The 20,145-nt window shown below is 42.7% G+C and overlaps 1 protein-coding gene across 1 annotated transcript in view; it reads right to left on the reverse strand.

Annotated features, from left to right (window-relative positions):
• Positions 1 to 601: 601 nt before the first annotated feature.
• Positions 602 to 20,145, reverse strand: part of lmx1al (LIM homeobox transcription factor 1, alpha-like) — a 76,379-nt gene continuing 56,835 nt past the window's right edge. The window contains exons 4-9 of the mRNA XM_057861525.1: positions 8,130 to 8,362; positions 6,511 to 6,662; positions 6,309 to 6,386; positions 6,111 to 6,231; positions 5,881 to 6,036; positions 602 to 774 (exon numbers count right to left, since the gene is read on the reverse strand). Coding sequence (XP_057717508.1) covers positions 617 to 774; positions 5,881 to 6,036; positions 6,111 to 6,231; positions 6,309 to 6,386; positions 6,511 to 6,662; positions 8,130 to 8,362 — 898 coding nt within the window. The 3' untranslated portion in view covers positions 602 to 616. The remainder of the gene's footprint in view (positions 775 to 5,880; positions 6,037 to 6,110; positions 6,232 to 6,308; positions 6,387 to 6,510; positions 6,663 to 8,129; positions 8,363 to 20,145) is intronic.

The following is a 20,145-nucleotide window of genomic DNA, read 5'->3' on the forward strand; positions in this document are numbered from 1 at the left end:
AACGCGATAATTTTGACAGCCCTAATTACAATTAATTAATTTTTAAGCTGTGATTAACTCGATTCAAAATTTTAATCGTTTAACAGCCCTACTTTCAAGATGACATGTCTGTTCTTGGTGTTGGATTTAATCACATAAATTCACTGCAAAAATGCGACTTATACTCCAGTGCAACTTATACGTGTTTTTTTTCCTTTTTAATTGCAGATATTTTGGCTGGTACGACTTATACTCAGGTGTGAAAAATACACTAATTCATATTTTCTGGCTTTTTAGGGGTCTAAGAAATTCCCTACTTGTATACCTAAATAATTCGACGTTGACATTTATACAGGTGTTGTCTGTCCCTTTAATATATCCACTCTACATAGTATGTTTAGGTTTTGTTTGCCTTGTGTTTACATAAAAGTGCTGTGTTTTAGTATCGTTCACATTTCCAGTGTATTTCAAAAGGATTTACATTATGGTAAAAAGAGGAGGAGGATGGGAAAATATGTGCCTATGGTGTTACAAAATTCCCCCGTCTTTACTGCGGAAGGAATAACTCGGGATTTGCTGCGTCTTTTGAGGTGAGAGTTGGAAGAGAAGCGGGAGGAAGGGCCGAGTTTTTTAAGGGTCACGAAGTGAAGTAGGAGTTTTGCATGGAGTAGAGGCGGTCGATGGGATTCCCCACTCGCGCTGTCAGGAGGCCGCCTTCGCCAGCTGCTAGGAGGCAGTCGCCCAGGTGACCCAGGCTGCCGTCGCTGTCCAGATCATGGAACACCGTCTCTGAATCTAGGAAGAGGAATTCAGGGTTTGTACACAAGCTTTTGACCGGAAGAGGAGTGAATGATCACTGGCAACAACTACAACAGGATCCGAGTCATGGGAGTTTGATATACAGGTAGTCCCCGTGTTACGGATGACTTCCGTTCCTACGCTGGCGACGTAAACCGATTTTCCATGTGTTACGAACGAGTTCCGTTCCTACGCAGGCGACGAAAACCGATTTTCCCTGTAAGTCGGAATTAACCCTTGTAAAGCTGTAACGCACATATGTACACTTATGTTTAAAACGACACGCATAACAAACTTGACACAAAACAATTGGTGTTCAAACGTCCATCTAGTCCAGTGTTTTTCAACCGGTGTGCCCCGGCACACTAGTGTGCCATGAGAGATCGTCAGGTGTGCCGCGAGAAATTATCTAATGTCACATTTACAGTATGTATATACACTCACCGGCCACTTTATTAGGTACACCTGTCCAACTGCTCGTTAACACTTAATTTCTAATCAGCCAATCACATGCCGGCAACTCAGTGCATTTGGGCATGTAGACATGGTTTAAGACAATCTCCTGCAGTTCAAACCGAGCATCAGTATGGGGAAGAAAGGTGATTTGAACGTGGTATGGTTGTTGGTGCCAGAAGGGCTGGTGTGAGTATTTCAGAAACTGCTGATCTACTGGGATTTTCACGCACAACCATCTCTAGGGTTTACAGAGAATGGTCCGAAAAAGAAAAAAATATCCAGTGAGCGGCAGTTCTGTGGGCGGAAATGCCTTGTTGATGCCAGAGGTCAGAGGAGAATGGCCAGACTGGTTCGAGCTGATAGAAAGGCAACAGTGACTCAAATAACCACCCGTTACAACCAAGGTAGGCAGAAGAGCATCTCTGAATGCACAGTACGTCGAACTTTGAGGCAGATGGGCTACAGCAGCAGAAGACCACGCCGGGTGCCACTCCTTTCAGCTAAGAACAGGAAACTGAGGCTACAATTTGCACAAGCTCATCGAAATTGGACAATAGAAGATTGGAAAAATGTTGCCTGGTCTGATGAGTCTTGATTTCAGCTGCGACATTCGGATGGTAGGGTCAGAATTTGGCGTCAACAACATGAAACCATGGATCCATCCTGCCTTGTATCAACGGTTCAGGCTGGTGGTGGTGGTGTAATGGTGTGGGGAATATTTTCTTGGCACTCTTTGGGCCCCTTGGTACCAATTGAGCATCGTTGGAACGCCACAGCCTACCTGAGTATTGTTGCTGACCATGTCCATCCCTTTATGACCACAATGTACCCAACTTCTGATGGCTACTTTCAGCAGGATAATGCGCCATGTCATAAAGCTGGAATCATCTCAGACTGGTTTCTTGAACATGACAATGAGTTCACTGTACTCAAATGACCTCCACAGTCACCAGATCTCAATCCATCTTTGGGATGTGGTGGAACGGGAGATTCGCATCATGGATGTGCAGCCGACAAATCTGCACCAACCGTGTGATGCCATCATGTCAATATGGACCAAACTCTCTGAGGAGTGCTTCCAGCACCTTGTTGAATCTATGCCACGAAGAATTGAGGCAGTTCTGAAGGCAAAAGGGGGTCCAACCCGTAACTAGCATGGTGTACCTAATAAAGTGGCCGGTGAGTGTATATTGTAATGTCCGTAACTGTGCGGGCCCTTGAAGGGGCCATCAGACTGCAGAGTGGTGACGTAGCAGGAAGTCATCACCAACTCCTCTCCTTTCTATTTCCCCATTCGGGGCTATTACAATATTTTTCTTTACGTCGTCGGGCGGAGCTGCAGTAGGAAGGAAGGAGAAGGAAGAGGATAGTGAGCCTACACCGGGAGTAGGTAGAAAGTTCTCGGTCGTGTGCAGATGCGCGAAGTTTGCTCGTGTCGCGTTCAAAAACTGCTTGGATTTGTAGCCATCAATGACCTTGCTGTCCGCGACAATGTGGACCCCAACACGTCTACTGCACATTATTTGGTTATACTCGTCATGTGTCGATATACTCGAAAGTGTCCATTCTATTTTATCCATATGTGACGACCATCAATCCTCCCCCTGTGTTATATTACAACATATTGTTGAGAACAGCAAGGTTTCTAATGGCTAAAAATCCGAGCAGTTCTTGAACACGACAAGAGCAGCACAGCGCCATGGTGCCAACCAAGTTTAAACGTCATCTCCAAACGAAACACCCGTCGCTTCAAAACAAGTCGATGGACTATTTTGTTCGCCTTCGTGAAAACAGAGAAACAGGCAACTTTTTTTGTAATATAAAAACTAAAACAAAAAAAGGAAAATGAGAAAGCCCTCAAAGCTAGTTACCTTGTTGCTAAATCCAAAAAGTCCGACACTGTGACAGAGACATTAATACTACCTGCCTACAAAGCCATTGTCTGCGAGATGCTCGGCCCTGATGTGGTTAAAGACATTGCTCAAATTCCTGTCTGATACTTCTGAGCTTTATAAGCCTAACTGCTATAAAAAAATAGATAAAAACAAAGACTGAGAACTGTTGAAGAATAAGGATATCGACTTTGTGTTCATCTAAACAGGCTCAAGTTTCACACTGAGTAAGTTTACATACTGAGAAATTGTTTTATAATTGAATATACTGTACGGAAAATAATTTTTGAACATTTTTGGTTTGTGGTGTGCCGCGAGATTTTTTTCCAATGTTAAAAACATGCCGTGAGTCAAAAAAGTCTAGTCTGATCAATGTGTAAATTTAGTAGATTAAATTAGCCTCATTTGCCTAACAAAAGTACACTAGCTCAAATGCTACGTATGCTAACGTATTTGCAATTCTCAAAGCAAATCACTCACACGTAACGCCACAAACTGTAGCTCTATGGAGATAGATTTGTGTCTTTAATATTCAATCCAAAAAAAATTTGCTTCAATCAAATAAAAAGTTGCCGATGTCACACCCCCGTACCGGGGCCCTATATTCGCCTTGGACTCCAGGAGACTCCGATGACTGGATGGAGCCCTGGTGGCCATTATTCATGCTTCATACTTTTATGCCATTGGCGTAATCACCTGCCACTCAAACACACCGGAACTAGCGTTGAAGTTGAATCTGTGTCAAAATGATTCAATCGAAAAAAGTGCCTTCAAAACTTTTTCCACTTCCAAAAAAAAGTGTGTTCAAAACTTTTTCCACTTTGAAAAAAAAAAAAAGAGTTTAAAACTTTTTGCTTTTCAAAAAAAGTGACACTTCAATAAAAAAAAATATATATTTCAAATAAAAAAATATATTTTTGCAAATTATTTTTTTCTTTGATTAAAAATAGTTTTTTGATTAAAGCAACTTTTATTGCGATTGAATGATTTAGACACAAATGTCCTACCCCTAATATGGCTCAAACACAAAAAGGATTGCTTCAATCAAAGAAAACAGTTTGAATGAAAAATAAAGTGTTCAAATGCGAATTTCTGAGTCTCAAATATTTTTCACATTCAAACCTTTTTTTCTACGATTGAACTTTTTAAAATTTTTGATTGAAGTGATTTTTCTTTGGGGAAAAATATTTTGTTTGTTTGTTTGAAGCAACTTATTTTTTGATTGAATAATAAAGACACAAATGTCCTAGCCAAAATGTGGTCCAAACGCAAAATTACATCACTTCAATCAAAAATGGTGTTTCAATCAAAAAAAAAAAAACTTGACTTTAATCAAAAACAATTTTTTTTTCAATTAAAGAAAAATTGATTTCAAATATATTTTTTTGAATTTCACATTTATTTTTGCATTCAAACAAATTTTTTTCTATTGAAGTGACATATTCTTCGATTGAAAATATATATTTTGATTGAAGCAACTTTTTTTTGGATTGAACAATAAAGACACAACTCTACCTCCATATAGCTCTAAACCTAATTGCAAATGCATAAACAAACATTCTAGTCCTTTTCAAAAAATTAGCATATTGTGATAAAGTTCATTATTTTCTGTAATGTACTGATAAACATTAGACTTTCATATATTTTAGATTCATTACACACAACTGAAGTAGTTCAAGCCTTTTATTGTTTTAATATTGATGATTTTGGCAAAAAAGTCAAGAAAAACCAAAAATCCCTATCTCAAAAAATTAGCATATCATGAAAAGGTACTCTAAAGAAGCTACTAACCTAATCATCTGAATCAACGAATTAACTCTAAACCCTTGAGAAAGATTCCTGAGGCTTTTAAAAACTCCCAGCCTGGTTCATTACTCAAAACCGCAATCATGGGCAAGACTGCCGACCTGACTGCTGTCCAGAAGGCCATCATTGACAACCTCAAGCAAGGGGTAAGACACAGAAAGAAATTTCTGAGCGAATAGGCTGTTCCCAGACTGCTGTATCAAGGCACCTCAGTGGGAAGGAAAAAGTGTAGCAGGAAACTCTGCACAACCAGAAGAGGTGACCGCACCCTTAGGAAGATTGTGGAGAAGGGCCGATTCCAGAACTTGGGGGACCTGCAGAAACCTGGAAATGGGCTACAGGTGCCGCATTCCCCAGGTGAAGCCACTTTTGAACCTGAAACAGCGGCAGAAGCACCTGACCTGGGCTACAGAAAAGCAGCACTGCACTGTTGCTCAGTGGTCCAAAGTACTTTTTTCAGATGAAAGCAAATTTTGCATGTCATTCGGAAATCAAGGTCCCAGAGTTTGGAGGAAGACTGGGGAGAAGGAAATGCCAAAATGCCTGAAGTCCAGTGTCAATTACCCACAGTCAGTGATGGGGTGCCATGTCAGCTGCTGGTGTTGGTCTACGGTGTTTTCTCAAGGGCAGGGTCAATGCAGCTAGCTATCAGGAGATTTTGGAGCACTTCATGCTTTCATCTGCTGAAAAGCTTTATGGAGATGAAGATTTCATTTTTCAGCACGACCTGGCACCTGCTCACAGTGCCAAGACACCTAAATGGTTTACTGACCATGGCATTACTGTGCTCAATTGGCCTGCCAACTCTCCTGACCTGAACCCAATAGAGAATGTAATGAATAAAAAATATATGAAAATATATGAAAGTCTAATGTTTATCAGTACAAATATTTATAGTCTTAATCTATACATTTGGCTTTACTGAGAAGAAACTTTTCCCACTACCTACCGTATGGGTGGAGCTGCTCGCTGTTCAACTGAGGTGGAGTAAGCCCGTGTCGAAAAGGATCCCCTCCGTAAATGTTGGGGTCCAGCGTGAGTAGCTGCTGACGAGGCAGAGAAGGGTATCCCAGCATGCCGTCCATGCCGTGACCGCTAGAGCCGTCTGCGCAGAGATAAAACAATCGATACTATTACAGTACATCTGGCGGAATCCAGAAGCTTTAGCTCATCCCTTACCCTCACTGTCATCGTTGCTTTGGCGTCCCCCTCGACCAGCACCCCTCCTTGCCCCTCCCAGCTGTTCCTGTTCCTGTTGTTGTTGTTGCTGTTGCTGCTGTCTCCGAGCAATCTTCTTCATCTGAAGCAGATAAACTCAAAATGGAACCTTTTTTACGCATTATTTGCAAGGGTTATAGAAATGAGTTGTAGTGATACCTTGGCTCTCTGGTTTTGAAACCACACTTGCACAACCCGCACTGTGAGGCCCGTCTCGGCAGCCAGCGTCTCTCTCACCTGTAGGTTGTATTTGCGCTCAATCAAGTTTAAAAATTAAAAACGTCGATTGCAACCAGTCAGATTTCTTCTGGGTTAAAACTTAGCACAATAATTGGAACGCGTTCAAGGTGTGTCCTCTCACCTTACGGCAAGGCTTGGCTGACACTTCGAAAGACGCTTTGAACGCCCGGCGCTGCTGCGTGGTCAAGATGGTACGAGGTCGCTTGGAGCGCTTGTGCTCCTTGCCCTCATCGCTGCCTTTCCCCCCGCCACCGTCTTCATCCTCGCTTTTCACTAAGAAAAGAAAATAAGTGGTTGTTTGTCGTTACACAGTAAAAAAACGTTAAAGTAAAGTAGTAAATTAAACTGGATTTAAGCGCAAGTAGATATACTGTGGATCACACTCCTCAGCCTTGCTGGGAAGGTTAGGGTATTTGAACGGAGAGTCCGTCAGGAAGTCGAATTTTGGATTCGAGTGGAGCAGTGGATCAGCTCTATACCCTCAGCAGGGTTCTTGGGAGGTCATGGGGGATCGCCCAACCAGTTTACATATGTTTTGTGGACTTGGAGAAGGCCTTCGACCATGTCCCCCGGGGATTCCTGTGGGCGATGCTCCGGGAGTATGGACTATCAAAATCCCTGATACGGGGTATCCGGTCCCTGTATTACTGGTTTCAGAGTTTGGTCCGTGTCGCCGGTTGTAAGTGGGGGGCCTGTTGACCAGGTAAAGAAGGGGAGGGGGGTGGGGAAGTCTATAAGCTAATTGATTGGGAAGGGAAAAGTGTACACAAATCAGCCCTGTGATCTAGAACCCAGTAATCGAGTGAATCCCTTGTGAGTGTAAGCCTGTTGGCAACCGACCCTACCGCCCCACCCAAGCGCACCCAATCACATCCAGCCGCACGCAAGCCCCACCAAACACGTGACAGCCACGCAGACGAGCGGAGACGCCGCGCAAGCGCCAACCCAGGGCCACGGCCCCCACCCAGCCAGCCCGGGGAAGGAGGGCGGGCTCGGGTCGCAGCGCAGCCCATTCCTCCTCCCGCAGCCCAGCAAAGGAGCCATCGTCACACCCCCGGAGGGACCACCCATGCTCCCATCAACCGGCTCTCAGGAATGGGAAGAGGAGACGCACCACCAACCCCACCCCCAACCCCGTCCGCCCACCCGGCCCACGAACCACAGCCGCAGCCCCCCAACCGGCACAGCTGTTGCCAGTTTTTTGAAGGCACTGGGAGTGAGGCTAATGCTAAGTTCACACAACTTAACGGAGGGGTGGGCAAACTAGTCCTCAAGGGTTGTAGTGGGTCCTGGTCTTTGTTCCAACTGATCCAGCACAGACAGTAAAACCAATGAGGTTTCTGCTGAAACAGGAAGCATCTGACATTATATGCAGTTCCTCATAATGTTACTCATTGCTTGAGTATTCTTTTCATCAAATACTTTTTTACTTGAGTAGATTTTTGGATGACTATTTTTACTTATTTTGAAGTAACGCTACTCTTACTTGAGTACACTTTTTGGCTGCTCTACCCACCTCTGGTTATGTGTAGTTAAAACTTTAGCCTCTCAGTAGTTAGCATCCTCAGAAGCTCAGTAGTTAGCACGCACGACTACCAAGGTCAATGCCTGTTCAAATCTCAGCTGGAGAGGTAGGAACTAAACTTTTCCAATGACATCATCATGACTGGTTACGAAACATATAGATCAGAGTATTTTAAATAAAATCCCTCTAGCTCGTGACCAATCCTCTTTTCTCACCCGATTCTGTTGGTGTGGGACTGATGGCGGCAAGCATCTCCCTCTCCTTTTCGTAGTCCATCCGGCAGAGCAGCTGGCCTTCCTTCAGCACGAACTCATCTCCCCGCTGCAGCCGGCGTTCACACTCGCAGCAGCTGAAGCAGCCCAGGTGGTACACCTGTCCCAGCACGCGCATGATCAGCTCAGAGCGACCGATCACCTGCAGGCAGGCGCTGCACTTCCTCACGAACAGCCTGCGAACGCACAATGGTGAGGCAGGCCTATATGAGATGTAAAGTAGAGCATCACCAGGGTCAAGGAGCTGAAAGGAGGTGAGGTAATTAAAGATGGAGGCGTAGACAAGGAGCCCCCCAACACTTTTCTCCGCGCATTCAATGATTCCTGAGATTAGCGTCGTCTCTTAATTAAAGGCCGTATAAACATTACCCAATTCACAGAGCGGCAAGGTGAACATCTGCTATACAAGGAATTACAGTACTGTTAAATCAGAGTCTGTTTCATATGTTGCGCTTCACTAACACCTTCTGGATTGTAGATGGCAGTAGTGAGCCTGGAATTCAACTGCTGTGGAATTTGCAAGAAGGTGATGATGATTTTGAACTCATTCAATGGCTAGAATTGATGGTGCTAGGCTCTCAATCCATTTATACTGATAGCAGTACTAATTGTTATATTTTTCCTTGTTTCACAAGAATTTTCAACGTAAAAAGCTCTATGTTGTAGGGCTGCCGCCACATTGTCTAACAGACTATTATCATTTTTCGACATATTTACGGAAAAAAATGCTAACTATACGGTTTTTATTTTTATGCTTTTAACCAAGAATTGAGACTGTTTTATGTTCATACTTACAAAGAATTCAGGGATTTAAGCATTTATTCACAAGAATTTTCACCGGAATAGCCATGTTTACATAAGGCGGCAGCCACATTGACTAACAGACTAGCATCATTCTTCGACATACTGTATATACATAAAATAAATGCTAACTGCACAGTTTTTTTGCTTTTAATCAAGAATCAAGACTGTTTTACGTCCATATCTATAAAGAATTAAGGGATTTAAGCATTTATTCACAAGAATTTTCACCGGAAAAGTCTGTTTACATATGGTGACCACCACATTGACTGAAAGACTAGCATCATACTTCCACATATTTACGTAATAAAATAAATGCTAACTGCACTTTTTTTTTTTTTGTGGTTTTTTATTGCTTTTAACCAAGAATCGAGACTGTTTTACGTCCATATCGCTAAAGAATTCAGGGATTTAAGTATTTATTCACAAGAATTTTCACCGGAAAAGCTCTGTTTACATAAGTCGGCCGCCACATTGACTAACAGACGAGCATCGTACTTTGACATATTTACGTAAAATAAATGCTAACTGCATGTTTTTTTTGCTTTTAACCAAGGATTGAGACTGTTTTACGTCCATATCTGTAAAGGATTCAGGGATTTAAGCATTTATTCACAGGAATTTTCACCGGCAAAGCTCTGTTTACATTAGGCAGCTGCCACATTGACTAACAGACTAGCATCGTACTTCGGCATATTTACGTAAAATAAATACTAACTGCACGTTTTGTTGCGCCTAAGCAAGAATCGAGACTGTTTTACGTCCATATCCATAAAAAATTCAGGGATTTAAGCATTTTTCCACAAGAATTTTCACCGGTAAAAGCTCTGTTAACATATGGCGTCCGCCACATTGACTGACAGTTAAGTATTGTACTACGACATTTTTACGTCAAATAAATGCTAACTGCACATTTTTTTTCTTTTAACCAAGAATCGAGACTGTTTTACGTCCATATCGCTAAAGAATTAAGGGATTTAAGCATTTATTCACAAGAATTTTCATCGGAAAAGCTCTGTTTACATAAGTCGGCCTCCACATTGACTAACAGACTAGCATCGTACTTCGACATATTTATGTAAAATAAATGCTAACTGCACGTTTTTTTGCTTACAACCAAGAATCGAGACTGTTATACGTCCATATCTCTAAAGAATTCAGGGATTTAAGCATTTATCCACATTTTCACTGGAAAAGCTCTGTTAACATATGGCGGCCGCCACATTGACTGACAGGCTAGCATCGTACTTTGACATTTTTACGTAAAATAAATGCTAACTGCACTTTTTTTTTTTTTGCTTTTAACCAAGAATTGAGACTGTTTTACGTCCATATCTATAAAGAATTCAGGGATTTAAGTATTCACAAGAATTTTCATCGGAAAAGCTCTGTTTACATAAGGCGGCCTCCACATTGACTAACAGACTAGCATCGTACTTCGACATATTTACGTAAAATAAATGCTAACTGCGCTTTTTAAAAAAAATTTTTTTTTACTTGTAATTAAGAATCTAGACTGTTTTACGTCCATATCTATAAATAACTCAGGGATTTAAGCATTTATTCAGAAGAATTTTCTCCGGAAAAGCTCTGTTTACATATGGCGGCCACCACATTGACTGACAGACTAGCATAGTACTTCGGCATATTTACGTAAAATAAATGCTAACTGCAAGGTTTTTTTGCTTTTAACCAAGAATTGAGACTGTTTTACATCCATACCTAGAAAGAATTCAGGGATTTAAGCATTTATTCACAAGATTTTTTACTGGAAAGCTCTGTTAACATATGGCAGCCGCCACATTGACTAACAGACTAGCATCGTACTTAGACATATTTATGTAAAACAAATGCATACTGCATTTTTTTTTTTTTTTGCTTTCATTTAAGAATCTAGACTGTTTTACGTCCATATCTATAAAGAATTCAGGGATTTAAGCATTTATTCACAAGAATTTTCACCGGAAAAGCTCTGTTTACATAAGTCGGCCTCCACATTGACTAATAGACTAGCATAGTACTTCGACATATTTACGTAAAATAAATGCTAACTGCACGTTTTTTTGCTTTCAACTAAGAATCAAGACTGTTTTACGTCCATATCTCGAAAGAATTAAGGGATTTAAGCATTTATCCATGAGAATTTTCACCGGAAAAGCTCTGTTAACATATGGCGGCCGCCACATTGACTGACAGGCTAGCATCGTACTTCGACATTTTACGTAAAATAAATGCTAACTGCAAGGTTTTTTTGCTTTTAACCAAGAATCAAGACTGTTTTACATCCATACCTAGAAAGAATTCAGGGATTTAAGCATTATTCACAAGATTTTTTACTGGAAAGCTCTGTTTACATATGGCAGCCGCCACATTGACTGACAGACTACCATCGTACTTACACATATTTACGTAAAACAAATGCAAACTGCACATTTTTTTTTTTTTTTTTTGCTTTCAGTTAAGAATCTAGACTGTTTTATGTCCATATCTATAAAGAATTCAGGGATTTAAGCATTTATCCACAAGAATTTTCACCGGCGGCCGCCACATTGACTGACAGATTAGCATCGTACTTTGACATATTTAGGTAAAACAAATGCTAACTGCATGTTTGTTTTTTTTTTTTTTTTTTTTTTTTTGCTTTTAATTAAGAATCTAGACTGATTTACGTCCATATCTCTAAAGAATTCAGGGATTTAAGCATTTATTCACAAGAATTTTCACCGGAAAAACTCTGTTTACATGTGGCAGCCGCCACATTGCCTAACAGACTAGCATCGTACTTCGACATATTTACGTAAAACAAATGTTAACTGCACTTTTTTTTTTTTTTTTGCTTTTAACTGACAGCCATAGACGTCCAATCCATTTGAAGTGGGAAGGTGGCAGCGAATGAACATTCGCTGCCACCCTACAAGTGATAAACATATTCCACAACGATAAAAAAATAGCTTGTTTTTCTGTGTATGACTTCCTCACACAGTAAGTTAAAATAATTAAAACAACCCTCCGTCTGATGTTTTCTGCTTTTATCCCTTCACCTTTTTAACCTCTTCATTTCTAGACTTACCATCACTTCACACACTCCTACCCATTCACCACCACCATTAAATTCCTCTCAAATCCGGCTCTCATTTTCCACCCCTCACCCCCCACCACCTTGGTATTTTCTGCCATCGTTCCCAGTTCGCCCTCCCCCAGTTCACTGAAACTAATAAAGACGGGATTAATTAGATTGTTGTTTAAACAGGGCGATGGCCAGACAGACGCTGTAAACTCATAACCAGGGATTGAGGATAGCATGGGGTTAATCTCTCGCCACTCACTTATGCACACTGAGCTACGCACAAACACACTTGAGTATCAATACTGATTCCTCCGACAGTCCTGTGAGCAAGAATGAAAGATTTTTTGCTTTCGGTGGGATATCAGCATTCTAGGTTCTATTTAAGGGGGGGAGGAAAAGCAGATACAAACGGAAGGGAAGACTGACACGTGAATGTTGTTGCTCCCTGACTGAGCGCCGGGAAGGTGTTACTGCACAAATCTGGAGCCAGGTCTGCACATTAGAGCTCCTAATCTGTCATTCCGTCCCAAACGCAGCTGCCACCGCTAATCTTTTTCATTCCGTCTGCCAAAAAAGCATCTCAGAGTTCCCCAAAATGACTGCATTGTCAAGTCAATGGCAAATAATGTGTACCTGTGGCTACTATTCACGAGATGGTGGCTAAAAGTACATACACTGCTGTACATACAGTTGTGGTCAAAAGTTTACATACACTTGTGAAGAACATAATGTCATGGCTCTCTTGAGTTTCCAGTTATTTCTACAACTCTGATTTTTCTCTGATCGAGTGATTGGAACAGATACTTCTTTGTCACAAAAAATATTCATGAAGTTTGGTTCTTTTATGACTTTATTATGGGTGAACAGAAAAAAGTGATCAAATCTGCTGGGTCAAAAATATACATACAGCAGCGCTAATATTTGGTAACATGTCCCTTGGCCATTTTCACTTCAATTAGGCGCTTTTGGTAGCCATCCACAAGCTTCTGGCAAGCTTCTGGTTGAATCTTTGACCACTCCTCTTGACAGAATTGGTGCTGTTCAGTTAAATTTGATGGCTTTCTGACATGGACTTGTTTCTTCAGCATTGTCCACAAGTTCTCAATGGGGTTTAAGTCAGGACTTTGGGAAGGCCATTCGAAAACCTTAATTCTAGCCTGATTTAGCCATTCCATTACCACTTTTGATGTGTGTTTGGGGTCAATGTCCTGTTGGAACACCCAACTGCGCCCAAGACCCAATCTTCGGGCTGATGACGTTAGGTTATCTTGAAGAATTTGAAGGTAATCCTCCTTCTTCATTATCCCATTTACTCTCTGTAAAGCACCAGTTCCATTGGCAGCAAAACAGCCCCGCAGCATAATACTACCACCACCGTGCTTGACGGTAGGCATGGTGTACTTGGGGTTAAAGGCCTCACCTTTTCTCCTCCAAACATATTGCTGGGCATTGTGGCCAAACAGCTGGATTTTTGTTTCGTCTGACCACAGAACTTTCCTCCAGAAGGTCTTATCTTTGTCCATGTGATCAGCAGCAAACTTCAGTCGAAGCCTTAAGGTGCCGCTTTTGGAGCAAGGGCTTCCTTCTTGCACGGCAGCCTCTCAGTCCATGGAGATGCAAAACAAGCTTGACTGTGGACACTGACACCTGTGTTCCAGCAGCTTCTAATTCTTGGCAGACCTGCTTTTTGGTGATTCTCGGTTGAATCATCACCCTCCTGACCAATTTTCTAATAGCAACAGGTGATAGCTTGCGTTTTCTTCCTGATCGTGGCAGTGACAAAACAGTGCCATGCACTTTATACTTACAAACAATTGTTTGCACTGTTGCTCTTGGGACCTGCAGCTGCTTTGAAATGGCTCCAAGTGACTTTCCTGACTTGTTCAAGTCAATGATTCGCTTTTTCAGATCCATGTATGTATATTTTTGACCCAGCAGATTTGATCACTTTTTCTGTTAACCCATAATAAAGTCATAAAAGAACCAAACTTCATGAATGTTTTTTGTGACAAAGAAGTATCTGTTCCAATCACTCTATCGGAGAAAAATCAGAGTTGTAGAAATAACTGGAAACTCAAGAGAGCCATGACATTATGTTCTTCACAAGTGTATGTAAACTTTTGACCACAACTGTACCTTCTGAAGGGGTGACCATAACTTAACATAGTTGGTGTATTTATGAGCCTGATAAAACAGTGAGGTGATCTGCCTACTAAAAGGAAGTTAAACTTTTTTAAAAATCTTGCCAGCACTACAGTCCCTGACAAAAGTCTTGTCGCGTATCCATTTTGTAGAAACAATTGCTAATAAACTGACTTTTAATTATTCAATTGGTTTTAGAAATGGCTCATATGAAAGCTAAGGCCCTTCCAAATGATGTTGAATGTACAAAAATATATTTGTTTCTCTGAAAAAAGATTTATCATTTAATGAAGACATAAAGGTCATGGGGCCCGGCCGGGCTCAGCCCGAAAAGGCAACGTGGGTTCCCCTTCCCATGGGCTCACCACCTGTGGGAGGGGCCAAAGGGGTCGGGTGCGTAGGGAGTTGGGCGGCAGCCAAAGGCGGGGGCCTTGGCGGTCCGACCCCCAGCTGCTGAAGCTAACTCTTGGGACATGGAATTCTGGGGTTGAAGTCACTGAGGCGGTTGGTAAGCTCCTCGGTGGCAAGGCCCCGGGGGTGGATGAGATCCGCCCGGAGTTCCTAAAGGCTCTGGATGTTGTAGGGCTGTCATGGCTGACACGCCTCTACAACATCGCGTGGACATCGGGGACAGTGCCTCTGGATTGGCAGACCGGGGTGGTGGTCCCCCTTTTTAAAAAGGGGGACCGGAGGGTGTGTTCCAATTACAGAGGAATCACACTCCTCAGCCTCCCCGGTAAAGTCTATTCAGGGGTGCTGGAGAGGAGGGTCCGTCGGGAAGTCGAATCTCGGATTCAGGAGGAGCAGTGTGGTTTTCGTCCCGGCCGTGGAACAGTGGACCAGCTCTACACCCTCAGCAGGGTCCTCGAGGGTGCATGGGAGTTCGCCCAACCAGTCTACATGTGTTTTGTGGATTTGGAGAAGGCGTTCGACCGTGTGCCTAGGGGAATCCTGTGGAGGGTGCTCCGGGAGTACGGGGTACCGAGCCCCTTGGTAAGGGCTGTTCGGTCCCTGTACGACTGGTGTCAGAGTCTGGTCCGCATTGCCGGCAGTAAGTCGAATTCGTTCCCAGTGAGGGTTGGACTCCGCCAAGGCTGCCCTTTGTCACCGATTTTGTTCATAACTTTTATGGACAGAATTTCTAGGCGCAGCCGAAGCGTTGAGGGGGTCCGGTTTGGTGACCTCAGCATTGAATCTCTGCTTTTTGCAGATGATTTAGTGCTGTTGGCTTCATCAAGCCGTGACCTCCAACTCTCACTGGAGCGGTTCGCAGCTGAGTGTGAAGCGGTTGGGATGAAGATCAGCACCTCCAAATCCGAGACCATGGTCCTCAGTCGGAAAAGGGTGGAGTGCCCTCTCCGGGTCGGGGATGAGATCCTGCCCCAAGTGGAGGAGTTCAAGTATCTTGGGGTCTTGTTCACGAGTGACGGTAAGAGGGAGCGGGAGATCGACAGGCGAATCGGTGCGGCGTCTGCAGTAATGCGGACGCTGCACCGGTCCGTAGTGGTGAAGAAGGAGCTGAGCCGAAAGGCAAAGCTCTCGATTTACCAGTCGATCTACGTTCCTGCCCTCACCTATGGTCACGAGCTTTGGGTCGTGACCGAAAGAACAAGATCCCGGATACAAGCGGCCGAAATGAGTTTCCTCCGCAGGGTGTCCGGGCTCTCCCTTAGAGATAGGGTGAGAAGCTCGGTCATCCGGGAGGGACTCGGCGTCGAGCCGCTACTCCTCCGCGTAGAGAGGAGCCAGCTGAGGTGGCTCGGGCATCTGGTTCGGATGCCTCCCGGACGCCTCCCTGGAGAGGTGTTCCGGGCATGTCCCACCAGCGGGAGGCCCCGGGGACGACCCAGGACACGCTGGAGAGACTATGTCTCTCGGCTGGCCTGGGAACGCCTTGGGATCCCGCCGGAGGAGCTGGTTGAAGTGGCTGGGGAGAGGGAAGTCTGGGCTTCCCTGTTAAAGCTGCTGCCCCCGCGACCCGACCCCGGAACAAGCGGAAGATAATGGATGGATGGATGAATAAAGGTCAAATTTTGGCAAGACAAAAGTTTTGTCCCCTACAGAAAGTCGTGTGAAAATTGAACAAAAAATGTACTTCAAATACAAAAATATGTTACATAACATAAGCGAATTAAGTAGTGGTGCTGTGAGATCCAAATTTTATATTTTGTATGACTTCCATGAGCTTCGGCAAGGATTCATACAATTTATTGATGAAGTCATCAGGAACATCAAAGAAAGCAGTCTTGCATGCCTCCCAGAGTTCATCAACATTCTTGGGTTTCGTCTTCCATGCTTCCTCTTTCATCCTACCCCAGACATGCTCAATGATGTTCATGTCTGGTGACTGGGCTGGCCAGTTCTTTGCCTTGAGGAACTTTGAGATAGAGATTGAAGTATGCGATGGAGCACCACCCTGCTGCAGAATTTGTCCTTTTTTATGGTTAGGAATGTAAGAGGGAGCTAAGATTTGTTGATATTTCAGACTATTTATGTTGCCTTCCACCCTGCAGATCTCTCACACACCCCAATACTGAAAGTAACCCCAGACCATGATTTTGGTTATGATGTAACCACCAAACTTCACTGTTTTCTGAGTGAATCTCGGATCCATGCAGGCTCCAGTAGGTCTCCTGCAATATTTGTGGTGACTGTGGTGTAATCCAATGGAAGATTGATCCGAAAAATCCACCTTTTGCCACTTTTCCAGTGTAAATGGTAAATGGTGTTACACTTATATAGCGCTTTTCCACCTTTCTAGGCGCTCAAAGCGCTTTACACTATCTCACCATCCACCTACTGGTGACGCAGCACCAGGAGCAACATGGGGTTCAGTGTCTTGCTCAAGGACACTTAGACGTGTTCATCAGGGCGGAGAATCAAACCCACAACCTCTGGGTTGGGGGACAATTACTCTACCACTGAGCCACGCCATCCTTTTGACAGGCTATGGGCCTTAACAAATGCCACACGGTTTTTTAATTGTCTGCACCCTGAGAGATAATAGTATAAAATACAGTGGGGCAAATAAGTATTTAGTCAACCACTAAATGTGGAAGTTCTCCCACTTGAAAATATTGTAATTGTCAACATGGTTAAACCTCAACCATGACTCCATGAGTGACAGAATGTGGAAAAAAAAAAACAGAAAATCACATTGTTTGATTTTTAAACAATTTATTTGCAAATCATGGTGGAAAATAAGTAGTTGGTCAATACCAAAAGTTCATCTTAATACTTTGTTATGTACCCTTTGTTGGCAATAACGGAGGCCAAACATTTTCTGTAACTCTTCACAAGCTTTTCACACACTGTTGCTGGTATTTTGGCCCATTCCTCCATGCAGATCTTCTCTAGAGCAGTGATGTTTTGGTTTTTTTTTTAGGGCAACACGGACTTTCAACTCCCTCCGCAGATTTTCTCTGGGGTTGAGACCTGGAGACTGGCTAGGCCACTCCACGACCTTGAAATGCTTCTTACGAAGCCACTCCTTTGTTGCCCTGGCTGTGTGTTTGGGATCATTGTCATGCTGAAAGACCCAGCCACGTCTCATCTTCAATGCCCTTGCTGATGGAAGGAGATTTTCACTCAAAATCTCTCGATACATGGCCCCATTCATTCTTTCCTTTACACAGATAAGACGTCCTGGTCCCTTTGCAGAAAAACAGCCCCAAAGCATGATGTTTCCACCCCCATGCTTCACAGTGGGTATGGTGTTCTTCAGATGCAATTTAGTATTCTTTCTCCTCCAAACAAGAGACCCTGTGTTTCTACCAAAAAGTTCTATTTTGGTTTCATCTGACCATAACACATTCTCCCAGTTCTCTTCTGGATCATCCAAATGCTCTCTAGCAAACTGCAGACGGGCCTGGACGTGTACTTTCTTCAGAAGGGGGACACGTCTGGCAGTGCTGGATTTGAGTCCCTGGCGGCACATTGTGTTACTGATAGCAGCCTTTGTTACTGTGGTCCCAGCTCTCTGTAGGTCATTCACTAGGTCCCCCCGTGTGGTTCTGGGATTTTTGCTCACAGTTCTTGTTATCATTTTGACGCCACGGGGTGAGGAGGGAGTTGAAAGTCCGTGTTGCCCAGCGACAGCCCCAAAACATCACTGCTCTAGAGGAGATCTGCATGGAGGAATGGGCCAAAATACCAGCAACAGTGTGTGAAAAGCTTTTGAAGAGTTATAGAAAACGTTTGGTCTCCGTTATTGCCAACAAAGGGTACATAACAAAGTATTGAGATGAACTTTTGGTATTGACCAAATACTTATTTTCCACCAAAATCAAACAATGTGATTTTCTGTTTTTTTTTTTTTTTTTTTTCATATTCTGTCTCTCATGGTTGAGGTTTACCCATGTTGACAATTACAGGCCTCTCAAATATTTTCAAGTAGGAGAACTTGCACAATTAGAGGTTGACTAAATACTTATTTGCCCCACTGTACATACAAATCTTAGCTGCCTCTTACATTCCTAACCATAAAAAGGGACAAATTCTGCAACAGGATGGTGCTCCATCGCAATTGAATAATTAAAAATCAGGTTATTTGCAATTGTTTCTACAAAATGGATAAGCAACAAGACTTTTGTCATTGACTGTAGAACAAATTTTAATCAGATCCCTGGTATTGTAGAACATGAGTAAAATCATCTTTCATTTATTCACTGCCATAGACCGAGGTAGATGCCGAAATCACTTAAACTGGAGGGCCTAAGGGATGCATCCATACCAAGTTATTCCACATTCAAAAAAATCACTTTTTAAAACATTCGGATACGATACCTGCCTGTCGTCACTGTGCTTAACAGTTCTAAATCTGTTGCCGCTTTGTGCAGTAGCAAGCCTTTTTTTATTTGATCACATATTCAGTGTGCTTGTAATTAGTTATGGCCTCTAACTCCCTCTGCATGATCACGCAGCCCGCAGCTTTTTGAAGCTCTCATAAAGTCGACTGTTCTCCTCCATCTTTTATGGATGTACAAGCCGCTGTAATTGTACAACATGCTCACAGTTTACTAAAGCAAGGCCAATTAGAAGTGTTTTCCCTATGACAGTGCAGTCTTCTTGATCATTTCTGTTCTGTTTAACCCTTGTGTCTTTGATTTACCAACTACCAAATTCCCATGAGAATAGTACTATTTGTACAATGAGTTCATGTATGCTTTAAAAGTGTTTTTTAACCTTTTTTTTTTAGCCACATCACACAAAATCCCAAGTCACACCTCCAGAAAAAAAGGTAAATATAAATTTCTGTAGTCAGTTTTAACAGTATAATGTCGTTTAGTGACTCGGAGTCAAACAAACATTAGGAAAACACAAATTTTATAATCAGTATTTTATTCACTCAATGTGACACCTGGACTTGGAGTAGGTATCACTGCATTCCCGCTATATTTAATTCTTCTTTACAGCCTTGTGTAAATACCAATTTTGCTATCTTTTGACTGCCATTCAATGAATTTTGTCCAGTTCTGAGTTACTTCTTCCATCACTGTCACCGTTATAGTTTCGCTAGCTAGCCGCTAGCTCCAATGCCATGCTTATGCTGCCTTCATATGGTGTTGTAATCAGAGGTGGGTAGTAACGCGTTACATGTACTCCGTTACATTTACTTGAGTAACTTTTGAGAAAAATGTACATCTAAGAGTCGTTTCACTAAGCTATACTTTTTAATTTTACTTGAGTAGATTTGTGAAGAAAAAAACACTACTCTTTCTCCGCTACTTTGGACTACAAATGAGTCGTTACATTTTTCCTCTTCATTATATATATTAGATTTATTTATTTTTTTGCCAGCGATGCCAAGAGTAGCGCTACTAATTTCACCAATGACGTCGCAACAATAATCGTATGACTCCATTGCCTTTTTTTGATCACGCCAGCCTGTTCAATCAACTGGCGTCTTTAAAGCGCCGTAAAAAATTAAGTATTTGACATAAAGCGCTG

This window comes from Corythoichthys intestinalis, chromosome 16 (genome assembly GCF_030265065.1).
Source record: "Corythoichthys intestinalis isolate RoL2023-P3 chromosome 16, ASM3026506v1, whole genome shotgun sequence".
In the NCBI taxonomy this organism is placed as follows: Eukaryota; Metazoa; Chordata; class Actinopteri; order Syngnathiformes; family Syngnathidae; genus Corythoichthys; species Corythoichthys intestinalis.